The sequence below is a fragment of the Polyergus mexicanus genome, unplaced genomic scaffold (assembly GCF_030449975.1).
Source record: "Polyergus mexicanus isolate NDT 795.1 unplaced genomic scaffold, iyPolMexi1.0 SCAF_18, whole genome shotgun sequence".
Taxonomy (NCBI): domain Eukaryota; kingdom Metazoa; phylum Arthropoda; class Insecta; order Hymenoptera; family Formicidae; genus Polyergus; species Polyergus mexicanus.
In genome coordinates this window covers 1,294,265-1,308,297 of record NW_027223338.1, presented here as the reverse complement: position 1 = coordinate 1,308,297, position 14,033 = coordinate 1,294,265, and the positions used below count along the sequence as shown (strand labels likewise).

Below are 14,033 nucleotides of genomic sequence, written 5' to 3'. Positions count from 1 at the left end.
CTACACGAATCATATACATCAAGCGAGAACGGCCGCATTTGTCCAGTCTTGTTGGCAAAAATATCAGAGTACGCGTACATAGCTCGCGCTAAATGAGGTAAAAAGCTATGGGAAGAAATGGGAAAGGCGCGGAAGAAGGACAGGAACGAGAGAGAGAGAAAGCGGCGAAGTAATTAAAAGCCGCCGGCGTGAGCGCGACAGAAACAGAGTACGCCCGCTGGAAATAAAACGAAACGAAACAAATGAAGAGCTCGAGCCCATCTTCCGCGGCTAATCGAATTTTCGCCGGGGCAGATTTCTTGAAATCGTTCTCGCTATTTCCAGACCGCGCCTAGCCGCCCGTTCTCCTCGTGCCGGCTACTACCCCGATAGCTAATGGATCGTTGTAAAAAAAAAAAAAGAGAGAGAGAAAAGAAGGAAGAAAAAGAGAGAAGCAACCGAGATACGAGAGAGAGAGAGAGAGTTCGAGACGCAGAGAAAGCGAAGAGGAAAGAGAAACGGCTTACGGAAGTACGACGGAGAGTAAGGGGAAATGAAAGAGTTACGCTCCAGATCGACGAGGCCTGGCGTGTCGGCGAAACATTATCCCGCTCTAAGAAAGACAATACACCGGGAGTACAATATTATAATAGGCCGGAGAGCGTAATATGTATTATAGAGAACGATCGGTAGCCCGGGCATAGAAACTCGTCTATGGTACCTACACACCACCTCGTCCCCTTCCTCCTCCTCCTCCTCCTCCTCCTCCTCTCTCCATGTATCCTATTAACTGTTACCCTCTTCCCGCTCGGCTCGGAACAGGGGCGGATCATCGCGACGATACACCGCCGCGATATGTCTCCGGTTAATACGTCCATGATCCTAGATCCCGCATGGCCGATCGACGAGAGAGTGCGTCCCCGCATCGAGATTTCCTTTTCGTTAATCAAGGTATAAAATCTCCCTCGACCTCGTCTAATATATTTCTCGCGAACGAGTTTTCTCCTTTATCTTCGCTATGAGATTTTTGCTCCGAAAGATTCGTCCGAATGATTTCGAGAGAGAGAGAGAGAGAAATGGGACTTAAATTTGCCTGTAAATTAGAAAGCAAAATTACGAAACGATTCGCCAAGAGTTTTGCAAATTTTTCCCGGCCCTGATCTCTCTCCTCGCTCTCTCTCTTTCTCGTGTCTCTCAGCCACTTTCACGTAGCGCGCAGCCTTCGTATTTATCCGTAGTTTAACGGTACACACAAGGGATGAATGTCGTGCAACACGATACAACCCTCTTTACTCCCGTCTCGTGGACCTCCCTCGCGTATCCTTCGACCTTCTTCCGATTCACCTCCGGGGTCTTCCCGTCATCCCTCTCGGAGCTCTCCCTCCCCCCCCCCTCTTCTTAATTGCCCCGACGCGCGGCTCGGTAAAAACTCGTTAGCCATTAGATTTATTTTCTCTCGCCAAGAGGTTTTACCCCTCTCCCTTGCGCCGTGGTAAAAACCGCGCGGTGATTGTGTATCTCGTTTTGATGCCAGATTTTTTTTCCTTTTTTTTTTTACACGCATCATCATTGTTCGTCGCGGATTGATCGCCTGCGATAAATATAAATCCGTTGTTTGCTCGGGGAGGAAGGGAGAGAGAGAGAGAGAGAGAGAGAGAGAGAGAGAGAGAGGGAGAGAGAGATTTTCAAGCGCTTATCGCGTCGTATTTTCACCGACACGGGGCGCTAATTAATTACCACATTCGCGGTATTTATACGCAGTGTGTAAATTCTTTTTTTTTTTTTTTTTTTTGTTTCTTTCATTCCTTCCGCGAGAGCGTGCACACACGATCGGTATATGAATACCGGATACTCTTGATATACCCTTGAAAATCTAAACCTATGACTGACGATTTAATGGTATCACATTAATTCAGATTGATCTCTATTTCATGCTGGTCTCTTTGTCGCAGTGTTCGAAGTACCCATGGCAACGATTAAAGGTAAAACGATCGGTTCAATATATGGGAGAACCCATGGGAATTCCTTTCGACTGTAATTTCAACTCGTTTCGCGGCGCGTTTACATGCGCGTTCGTCGCACATGTAAAATTGCGGTCTTCAATTTTCATTATAATAATCAATTCGCGCAAGACACATACAATGCGCGCAGATATACATTTATAATACGTACACGCATTCTTGCTAGTTTGTACGTGGTTTTCTCGAAACGCGCGAAATTATAATAGCGTTGTAGCGCGAAATTATGTTGACGCGTCTCGCATTTTTTTTTTTTTTTTTGCGCGCGTCTGATAAACGTTACCTATTTAATTAACGTCGCGTAAAATTATATGTCGTAGACTGAATTGCTGCATAATTAATCTTATGTCGCGTAGATTGCGAAACGATTACAAGCCGGCTCTTATTTCTTTTTTTTTTTTTCCTCTCCCGTGTCACGATCATGAGTACGCGATTCGGTATTGTCTCATGTCGCAGCAGTTCATGAATTGCGACAGTCATGGAGATGTATGATGATGATGTATCATCGAAGAGTCATATGTCCGTTGATCGCGGCTAATTACCGCTTCTTAATTTCGGGCCGCTCTTCTAATTAAGCAAGATTCACACTCTACTCTCCAAATCCTTTTCAGTTCCTGTCTCGAATTCCCAATACGGCCTCTCCCTTTCTTTCCCTCTCCCTCTCTCTCTCTCTCTCTCTCTCTCGCTCTCTTTCGTCGGTAAACATCACCGGCTGGCGAATCTCCAGATGGACTTTTCGCTCTTTGTCCCTTTTGCGGCATTAAAATAGAAAAGTGAGACGGCCTTTCGCGGCAGAACGATTTGTAAATCGGATCGCTCTTACGAAATCTTGTACCGCCTCTTGATTTTTTTCGTCCGATATCTTTTATAGGAATTTTCACATTCATCTTGGTTTCTTTCACGTATACGTGTTTTAAATAATATCTCTTTTGATATATATATATGTAGCTTTTAAAGAATATAATATCTAAACATTTATCGCAATTTTCACGTCATTCCAAGCAGTTTTATATTTAGAAGTATTTTTTTCTTCATCTGTAATCTTCATCTTCGCGAGTCCATTTTCCGATCGCCCCCCTTGAGTTCCTCTTTGCTCTCACCCCGCGGCGTTAATTTTTTACCCCGCCTCCATGGCTCTCTCCCTATTTTTTTTCTCCATGCTCGATCAGCAGCGCGAACACTAATGAAATCATTCCCGTGGCATTTCCGATAGGGTGGGATTTGTATCCCATTGTACCGACCGCCCTTCGCGCTCCTTTTTTCCGCTCGCCTAGTCGAACGCGTTCGTGACAGATCCGGGTCTCCTATTGGCACAACACGAAGGGTGCTTCGTCGACAACCCTCGTTAGATAGACACGCTTTTTTTCTCCCTCATTCTCGCCTCGCATTATTCGTCAGCGACCGATTTTCGCGTACGCGTGTTACGCACGAATTACGTTTACAACGCCGCGACTCTTGAAAATGAATTAATAACACGGGATGGCGATGAAGAACGAGTCACGGGGTAGCTAACGACGCATATTAATTTCTATTGATCGCGTATATATGTCGTTCATTTTTTTTTTTTTTTGCGCCGAAAAAGGAAACATTGGACTGTGAAGAGGGATGAAGAGAAAGTCAATATAAATATTTAATTACTGAATAGGATTATATTTTCTAGAGTGCGATAAAATTATATCCTTGAATAAAAGAAAAATAGATGAACTCTCTCAGAGAGGTACTTTATACATCGAATCGATATTTGTTTTATATATCCTTAGATTTTCGCGTTATTCGTGTTCTTCTCGCCGTTCGTTCGGAAGCTCCGAAAGTTATAAGTCAGTCGCGGAGAAAAGAAATCAGAGATTTCTGATGCCTTCCTTATCGGGAGACAAAGCGTTCGCGTCTCGAGAAAATAAGCTCTTTCTTTCGGACGAGGGAGAAGGAGGAGATGAGCAAGCCGTTGAATATCTCCTCGCGGATTCCGCGAGCCGCACTGGAGCAACGAACAGCCCGAGTATCGTACCGAAGGTTGTCTGCCGGCGTGTCTCGCGGCCTCGTCGCGGTTAAAAAAGCCAAGGAAAGACGGTCGGCGGCGAAGAAAAAAAAAAAAGGCAAGAAGGAACGACGGAGGGCGGGAGAAAAGAATTGCGCGCCGCTCGCAAACGGCCTTCGGATTTTATCGTCGCCCGAAGAAAAGAGAAGAACGAACGCACATTGACACCATTATTGGCGTATTCAAATGGCAATTTTAAATTGTTACGCCAGCAACGTAAAATCGTCAAGAGGAATTTGACAGAATTTAAAAAAAGATGAATGAACGAATAAAGAAAGAATATATTATTTCTCGTCTCATGATGTCTCTGTGAGTTAGCGCAACAGACGTATCTCGAAAATTCAGCGGAGAAAATTCTTTACTTTAAATAACAAATACCATACGCTCGCGTAGTATTTAGATTAAGCCGATTATTAGCTTGCAGATTATATAAATGTGTGGATAAATATACAAATTAAAATTCAAGATATATATTCGCGGAATGTGATATCCGCGCGGGGCGCGCGAAAATATGGCTCATTTCGCTCGCGCGAATGAATTTCTATCGAACAAATCTCGCAAAGTACTCATTTTAACGATTCGTCGATGTACGTCGATGGTGGTGAATTTACGCTATGTTGTAGGCAAATATTAAAATGTGATTAAATATGAGGTTAACTAGAAATATGCTTATTGATAGAACACGTCGTTGTGTGTACCTACCGCGTAATAAAAAATTGGAAAGTAGTATTAGAGCAAATTTATTCCGATACTGTGCGATACAATGTCATTAAAAAAGTCGAGTTAATCGCAAAATTAAGATCTAAAAATATGTAATAAAACTATGATTTTAATCAATCAAATCGCCGCAAAAAATAGAAATTCAATTCCATGGGTTATTATAATTTCACTTCTTTTAGAATGTAAAGGAATATGGGCAAAAATAACAATATATTAATTTTTCCATCCTTTCATCAAAATTGAAGATAAATTTTATCTTTCAAATTTAAATGTAACATTTCATTTGAAATGTAAAAACTAAAAGACGAAATCATAGAAAAATCGTTCGCGGATGATAGATCGATACTGATTCTAATTCGAAGATTAATGTCACCTCGATATTTTAATATCAAGAAGTTTCTAATTAATCGCCATAATATACAATGGATATATCTTGCAATGATATTATAAGATGCGCCTTTTGTATATATATATTGCATTTTGTATATATATGTCGCAAATCACGGATAATATTATTATCGATTACGTACACCCGAGTAAAGAATCTCCCATCTCGATTTGTTCTAATGAGATTGCTTCGCTAACGAGATCTCGATCCTCGATCAAAGATGATCCTGTCTCTATGAACACAAAATGGCCACATCGCGGCCGACGTTACGCATCGCCACGCATATGCTCACACCCACTTCCTTTTTACGCCACTCCCTGACCCGGGCCCCGGGTCCCGGGCCCCGAGCCCCGAGCATCGGGCCTGAAGAAACGGATAATCTACAATCGAGATCGCCGGAAAAATTGAGCAACCAATCGACGCGATAGAGCGCGAAAAAATCCTAAAGGTTGCCGTGATCATGTCGGCCGATCAGTCTGACGAACGAATGAATTTTGATCTGACGATTTACAGTTATCATCGCTTAATCGAAGAAGCATTGGAATGCTATTTCTCGTCGCGGCGTCTAATTATTTATAGCGCGACGTTAAAAATATTATCGGACGTAGAGACGTCGCTGCGGCGGCCGTTGTATTCGGCGTTATCCAATCAATCGTGTCTATGATTATCGATCGACGCTACTAAAAATTGATTTGGAGAAAATTACAATATTTATGATTTATTAGAACAATCGTGGCACACATATCCGGCTTCGATATTTCAATATTTCAACCATTCCTTTGCTTTATTTTTGTCGAAAATGATGGAATATTGAGGATTTCTCTTTCCCTCGTCTTCGATACAACCCAAGCGTTTTAAAGCAGAAACAAAGAACTCGTGCAGAACCAATTGTGGGGCTCTCCTTCTCGGCGAGAGATCGCTTCTCCGTTCGTCTACGTATTTCTATCGAGGTGAAGATCCTGGCGCGGGGTAGAAAACCGGCGACCCTGACAGATACACGCGGAGGCTCTTAGCGGGACTAGGAAGTATGGAATTGGGATTGGTAGCGAAGAGAGCGGCGTGCGAGCAAACTGCGCCTAGCGCACAGCCTCGCGAGAGAGAGATGAATCTGGTCACGGCGGATCATAAAGTCCCTCAGGGATTCTCGCCCACGCCGCGTCCGCTCTCTCGAGCGAGTTGGAGAGAATAAGCTGAGAATAAGAAGGATGGAGAGCGAGATAAAGAAAGAGAAAGAGACGAAAGAGGTATGACCGTGGCGAACGGGACGAGAAGAAGAGAAAGAGCGTCAGAGAGGAGTCCGAGGCACTCGCGCGGTACAAAAAGCGAGAGAGGATGCAAGCAAAAAAGGAAGAGCGCGACGAAGAAACCGGTTTTTTCCAGTTGGGCCAGGTCGGGGCGTCGAACCTAGGGACCGCAGCTTTCCTCTGAGAATAACTCGCATGCAGCAGCGACGCCGTCCTCGTCGTCGTCGTCTTCTCAACGCGTACGCGGCTGCCCCAGGTTCGGGATAAAAAAGGAGATAGAAGGCATATGTATGCCGGCGGTCGCGGCCACCCACTCTCCCTCGAGTTTATGGTATCGCGGGACAAGAGTGGAGAAGCCGAGCTAAAGGAGAAGAAATATGCGCGAGAACGCGACGAGACACGAGAAAGGAAAAGCGAGAGAGGAAAACCGGAAGAAAGACGATCGAGTGTAAGGGATAAGACGATTACCGTTGCCGATTATTGTTCTTCTATTAGTCTTTTTCGTCTTCTTAGCATGCCGATTCATTTATTTACAAACGGAAAATCAATAAAAAATCAGAATGGTGCTGACACTTGACATCCGGTTGTTAAAAATGTTAAGAAAAATAGAAAGTACCAAGAGGCTTTAGAGAGATAAGCGTATATACAATATTTATAAAAAGGATTTATCGTGATAAGAAGAAGCAATTTATAAATGGGAGCGTGCAAAAGTATACGTTCGCGTTTAAAAATATGAATAATCAGAATAACGATAACGAGAGAAGAACGAGAGAAAAGTGTGCGACGATGTAAAAAAAGATTCGAATTTAGAACTTATTTAAAACTGGAGGTTTTTTTTTTCTCCCCCTCGCGTCCCTTGCCTCAACGCGTTCGCGATTGTCCCAGGTCCGGGATAAAAAGAAGAAAGAGATCGGCGCAGAAAGATCCAGGGCGTGGAATGCACGGAGGATGACGAGAGGAAAGGGAGGCGAAAAAGTATAGGAAAAAGAAGACGAAGTCGCGAATCGGATAACAGGAAGGAAAAGAGAAACGAGGGACCCCGAAACTCTTTGAGGTCATTGCCGTCCGCCGATCTTGTTTTAGCCCGCGTTCGCTTCTCCTTCTTTCGCGTCTTTTTCTTTTTTTTTTTTTTCTCTCTCCTGCTGCCGTTTTAAGCACTCTTTCAAGCAAGTACGGACCGCCGCCATGTTTTTGCTCGAGCCCGTGTGCATCTACCGCCTTGTATGCGTGCAAGTAACCTTCGCGTGTTCGGATAGAGAAAGGGAAGAAGAAGAAAAAAAGAGAGACGAGGGGGACGCAAGAGAGGTAGAAAAGAAAAGACACGAGGATAATACGGATCGGTTTCTTATCGCGCGATAAGCCAGATAGGAAAAAGGGAAAAGAATCATTCTATCTGGCTGACCGAGGACGTCGAATTTCATTCATAATTTCATTTTAATATCGATTAATATGGCCGTTGGTAGGGCAACAGACTCGAAGATGAAGAGTCGCGAGATAGACCTCGTTTAATAATGTTAAGACACGCAAAGCATAAGATAAAAAGGAATACAGAGACGCGAGCCGAGAATGTGCTAGTAACGGCCATAGTAGTTAAAATTGATGTATCGTACCAAGCGCTATAGTCGTTCCACGCTTCGCATTCCCGTTCATGGGTGAGGTCGTGTGGGGTCGATCGGAGGTCCAAGGTCGACGAAAGTGGTCGCTTTGTTTTCGCGACGTAACGTCTCGCATCAGCCTTTAGGTTCGCGCGTGCATACGCGAGGCGAGGCTGATGCAGGCAACATTTAACCGACGAAATCCCTAATCGCGGTTACGGCTACTAATCCGCTCCGATCGTTCCACATCGGACCTCACGCTTCCACATATTTGTCCGTCTAGGCTGTCTTTGCTTCGAGTTCCCCGATCGCTATTCCCCCTTCCTTCTCCGTCCTATCTCAACCGAGTGCTCTATTCCGACATTAAAGACAATGTTTTTGATCAGGATGTCAAGAAACTCTTCTTACATCTTTTATCGCTTTTACATTGAGATCACAAAATTCCGAAACGAAATATTAGCGTTAGTAACAAATAAGTTTGACAAGAACGTACGCGATACATTGGATATTATGAATGTAATTCCAATAATATCGAGATTTTTAACTTATTCCTATCCCATCATAATCCAAGAGCTAATTGTAGATCTTTTTCAAAAATCTTCACCGATCATTCACTTGCCGCAATCTAACCATTCGCGAACCGTACGAAGCGATTCATCTTTGATACGATAATTAATTTATTTTAGTAAATGCAACATGCGTTACACATAGATTTGAGAAAGAAAGAAAAAAATATATAAAGAAATAGATTATTTTTCATTCGATAAGCAGTGAATAAATTGCGGTAGAAAATGAATCATTAATGGAAAAAAAAAAAAAAAAAAAATCGATGTGTTTCGAGAAAGAAGATTTCGTACTTTTTATTTCCTTTATTTTTGTTATTTTAATTTTTGTTTCGATCGTACTTGACCGATTGGAAACCCAGCTAAGGCGCGATACCACAAAGCTCCTACCAGACACACTCGACACGAATTCCCTATGCAAAGAAGTAGTCTGTGGTGGCGGCGGTGGCGGCGGTTTATCGGTCCCTTAACTCTCACTGGTCAATCGTTCTGTTCTGTGCCCTGCCTGTCCTGCGCTTCTGGTTCGCAACTCTGTGGTGGTATTCTCTGGGTCGGCTCTCTACTACCGGTGCGCCGCGTGTGCCTGCTACTTCCGGTACTTCTTCCGGGCCCGCAAAAAAGGAGTTGCAACAGCGTGTTGTGTTCCAGCAACACGCCGCCCTGATCGGCGGCCCGAATGCAACCAGCTGTCCAGTATGCCACAAGCTCTTCCTCGGCGGTGAGGCACTGATGGAGCACATGAAGCACACCCACAAGGACCCGAACGCCTCCGGAGTTGCCAGTAAGTATTGAAAAATCGTGCACCATCACGGCCCTCTCGGCCGGTCGTCTACGTCTGTCTCTCCTTGCCTGCGCGCGTGTCGCTTTCTCGTAATTCCCTCTGTTCGCGTACCTACTAATCTTCGCGAAGCATAACCGATCGATCGAACATAACATAACTCGGAATCTCGCTGTAGCGGAATGCGTCGTTGCATGAAACAGATTGCTTGAGAATGAAACCTTGACCGCGCGCCGTTTCTTAAGACTCGACTAATCAACGAACCTAACACCTAATCTTTCTCGCGCGTTAACTTTCCGAGCGAAGGATTCAGCTCTGTTCTTCTCGCTCTTAACCGCATTTAACTTGGATTCTTAACCAGAGTCTTTAACTAGAATCTCTGAAGAAAGAAGGAATCTCCGAAGAAAGAGAGAGACAGACATAGACGCGAGAGGGGCGACGTTATTGCGAGTAAGGCTAAGAGAGTGGTGGAACAACCCCGCTCGTCGAGATACGAGGGGTGGTTTGTTCTTTAGCCTTTAAGTTACGTCTCGCATCCATCCCAAGAACTTGCTTTGGCGCGGGCGATACGCATACATTGTTCTCGTTCGCTTCTTCGTACTGTTTTCGCCTGGGCGGGGAAAGGCGTGTAGCATTTGACACATACTCGCCGACTAATACTCGGGTATTATACTCGCTAATACATATACATTTATATAGACGGTACTCCGAGGGTGTCTCGTTCGACCTCTACGCGTGCCTCGATATACGCGTGCGTGATAACGTGGTGTGCGGATTCGTGGACGTACAGAGAACAAAAGAGTCAACCCGTGTGTCTCTTCGTTCAACTTTAACACGGGGAATTGTCTCCTTGTGATTGTGACTCGCGCCATGGTGGTCGTCGACGAAGACCACACGATTCCGACATGGTCGGCATTGAAACATGGATTATGGACTCTATCGCGAAACGCTGCCAATAAGGTCTCGAGAATATAATGTTGCATTATCGTTATTTATAGCGCGCAACAAGTTAGACGGGGCGAAGATTGACAAGACTGGTAAAACGGATAACATCTTTTCATCGCTCCTTCCAGATTGATATAGCGCGGCAAATTTCGATTATATAAGCGATCGCATCTTTTTCAGAGGGTATCTCTATTTTTTTTTCTCTGTGCGTCCGCGTACGTGCGATGCGCGCGAGTGCGTCTTGGCTTTTGAGGCCGGCGACCTTGCTCGTGAAAGGGAGCTAGTAGCGCGGTGACTTGTGCGGATACTTGTGCGTGTCCCAGGTCAGTGCTCTCCTGATCCTTGGCTATCCGTGTCCGTAAGGTCTCCCTTCGCCTTCGAGGTCGACCGGAATCTATGCGTACGTATACGCGCGCGTTCACGCGAGTGCGTGAGAAATATGAGATGAGGGAGGAAAAACGAGTGAGAATGCGAGCGAGAGAGAGAGAGAGAGAGAGAGAGAGAGAGAGAGAGAGAGAGAACGAAGAATGAGAGGAAATATGACGATGATAATGGTGGTGGTGGAGTTTGGGGGATGAGGAGGAGAACGGCTTTCGTTCCTTGGGACGCTTTATCCTGCTTGGCATTGACCTTGAAATTGTGTCGCCCTATTGTTCCCTCCGCTGACTGCGCAACCTCCGTTGCCGGGGTTTACCTAGCGAAGCGACGGACCGCCAACCATCCGTGCCCAGTGTGCGGGAAGCACTACGTCAACGAGGGTAGCCTTAGGAAGCATCTGGCCTGCCATCCTGAGACCAGTCAGCTTAGCACGAGCCTCAGGATGTGGCCGTGCTCGGTGTGCCAAGCCGTCTTCACTCACGAGAGCGGTAAGTATTTAACCCACGTAAACGCGAATCGATCGAGTTGGCGCGACAAGTTGATAGTAAATCCGTTTCTCAGTTCCTTTCCATAATACGTTATAAATTTTTCGTTTTCGTTTTCGCGGACTTACATAACGTACATTTGTGCACCAGGAGTTATACATTTATCTCGTATATCATCTACATGCGATAGCGCCATCCTCACCCTATACTGTGACCACGCTCGTTTTCTCTGATGTTCCAAGGTCTCCTGAGCCATATGGAACATATGAGGATGGACCCGAAGCATCAATTCGCGGCGCAGTACGTGCTAAGCCGCGCGGCCGCTGAAAGGCGGGAGAGAGAGATCCTCGCGAGCTCGAGTTTAGGTATAACACGTCAGATAGACACGAATTTTCTCCACGTTAATGTTACAAATGTACGGCGTCGCGACGCTAAAAAAAATATATATATATTGTACGACATCGTACGATAAACCGATACTACCCCGCATTCTAACGAGCGACGTTCTTCGCGCTGTACAGGAGCGGGTTTGGGCGTGTTGGGCGCAAGTCAATCCGGAGGACCGCAAAACTTGCAACAACCACCGATGTGCCCGTCGCCGTCGGCCCATTCGGATAGCAGCAGCGGCAACGGAAGACTGTCGTCGGCCGGTAGTGAACCTGGTACGCTACGATACTTGTTCTACGTCTACTACTTAGAAACGATCGCCCACCAAGTATCTAGATATAATAGATATAATGTTGCCGAAGTTTTTTGCTCGAGCACAGTTTGTAATCTCGCCGTTATTCGTCTTTTTTTTCTCTGATTTCGTTAATGACAAAACTCTGTTGCGAAGTACCATTAGTGTGAATTTATTGTAGTACACATAAGTTACATATATATTTACATATATATGAAATATATATATATATATATATATACACACTTGAGTCGAAATAAAATGCATACGAATTTCTGGTTTGAGTAATAATTCTCTCATGTGAACGGCGTTCGTTACAGTCTACTTTTTCATGGGCGGAATGACCGCCTCTCTTTCTAACGCTTTTTAGGCGTGTCGATTTATACGTATGTGTATCCCGAACGCGAACATACATATATATATACTACCTAGCTAGGCTAGTAAAACATGCGCAAAAAAATCCGTCCGCTCATTGTGCCCTGTACATACTGACGAGAGCAGATTTCTGCGCAGGCACCGGTCTACTGAACAACAATAACAATAACAATAATAACAACATGGCCTCGCCGGGACCGAGCGGCAACAAGCTCAGCGAGATGTTGCGAGCGGGTAGTCAACCGGGCTCGGCGCAGCAGTACCACGACGAGATGCAGTCGCAACAACAACGCATGGCTGTCATGGCAGCCGCCGTGTCAGCGGGTAAGAGAATCAATATAATATAAATATAATAAAATCGTATAAACTTTCCCTCCCTCCTCCCCAAACAAGAAAATATACGCGGGACTAGCTGTGTCGATCTAACGTCGAGAATCGGTCGAGTGAGAATCGAGTCTCTGCGAAAGGACTGCGTTATCACTTATCAATGCGAAATTGCACGAGAGGGGAAGACCGATAGCTTCGTTCCAATTATTGACGATAAAACTTGATTTACAATGTTATTTCTCCGCTGATGACGATGTTGCATTCGCGTCTGGTTTTTTTTTTTTTTCCTCGCCTGTCTTCGAAGGAAACGCATGAAACGATTGACGCATTAAAATTAAAATATTCTCGACGTAATTTTTATTCTCAACGCACATTCATATTTGCACATTCATGGAAATGATGCATATAGAAACGTAATCATCGAAGTCTCCGTAAGACATTAACGTAAAATTTATCCCGTACGTATAGCTTTTTTCGCGAAAATCCGTTATAACTTGTTAAGAAACTTGTAGAGAAACTCAAAGAAAGGATTGTACTAATAAGAAAAACAAATATGAAAAAATTACTTACCCTGCCATATTTCTCCTCTTCCCGTAATCAATGTTAGCACGGGATGGCGTTTGCGAGTAACTCGACACGTGTTTCATAATTTCGTCACGAGTTCAAGATTCTGAAACACGTCGTATAGAATATTATTTAAAAATATAGTATCTCATTTTATCGACAAATCTTTCTCGCGAGCTAAACGAGACGTGAAAGTGATATATTTCTGTTAGGATTGCAAAATTCCGTGTCGCCCAATCTGTCACCGGTCGACATGGCGTCGCTTGCAGCGGCTATGAGAATGGGCAATAACGGTGACATGAGCGGCGGTACTCAAGGATCGACGGGACCCCAACAGCAAGGAGTGCAAGCGGGCGGGCCGGAGCAAGCTCTGAGGATGCATCAGGCGGAAGCTTTGCTCCGTTCCCAAGCCGAAGCTGCCCTTAGACTTGCGGTAAGAGAAGCAAAATCTTATTCTTCGATATTTTCGATAATATAATAATGAAAAGCGCGCGCGACTCAATACATTCGTTATTGTTTCGAGAATCTGAAACTCGTAAATGTAAAAAAATTTTGGAGAAAAATACATACAATTTACATATACTCTTGTTCCCTTATGAAATGGTAATTCGAGGTAAAGACTGAATATTTCTCGCATCTCTCAACCCTTTCTCGCACCTTCGCGCACAGGTATCTCAAGCGGCGGCAGCCGCAGCGAGTTCCGCGGTGGGTGGCGACGTAAGGCATCATTTAGGACAGCACAATGGAGGCAGCACTTCCGGCATGCCAGGACATCATACGAATCAGCAAATGTCTCAACAAGATACCCTAACGCCGGATCTCGGTAAGTACGCGACGAGAATCACGTCGGTGATACTCTACTGGTGTAATCGCAACGCTCGAATCCGTCGAGCACGTCGAGCACGCTCTTAATAAGTTACGCGATGAAAGCCTCTAACGGGTCCATCCCATCGATACTCG

The 14,033-nt window shown here is 44.8% G+C and overlaps 1 protein-coding gene and 1 long non-coding RNA gene across 13 annotated transcripts in view; one reads left to right on the top strand and one right to left on the bottom strand.

Moving 5' to 3' along the window:
* The window catches only part of LOC138941270 (uncharacterized), a 244,728-nt gene that overhangs the window by 206,893 nt on the left and 23,802 nt on the right, over nt 1–14,033 (bottom strand). For both annotated transcript variants that reach the window (XR_011448152.1, XR_011448151.1), the window contains exon 2: nt 13,080–13,179. This is a non-coding gene — a long non-coding RNA (uncharacterized lncRNA). The remainder of the gene's footprint in view (nt 1–13,079; nt 13,180–14,033) is intronic.
* Dati (zinc finger protein datilografo) overlaps nt 1–14,033 on the top strand; it is an 87,902-nt gene that overhangs the window by 54,905 nt on the left and 18,964 nt on the right. For 3 of the 11 annotated variants that reach the window (XM_070310751.1, XM_070310749.1, XM_070310748.1), the window contains exons 5-12: nt 1,932–1,961; nt 9,164–9,323; nt 10,919–11,131; nt 11,371–11,493; nt 11,650–11,790; nt 12,309–12,506; nt 13,286–13,506; nt 13,743–13,896. In XM_070310751.1, the coding sequence (XP_070166852.1) occupies nt 1,932–1,961; nt 9,164–9,323; nt 10,919–11,131; nt 11,371–11,493; nt 11,650–11,790; nt 12,309–12,506; nt 13,286–13,506; nt 13,743–13,896 (1,240 nt within the window). The remainder of the gene's footprint in view (nt 1–1,931; nt 1,962–9,163; nt 9,324–10,918; nt 11,132–11,370; nt 11,494–11,649; nt 11,791–12,308; nt 12,507–13,285; nt 13,507–13,742; nt 13,897–14,033) is intronic. The other 8 variants (XM_070310756.1, XM_070310755.1, XM_070310753.1 and 5 more) reach the window with 6 other exon arrangements.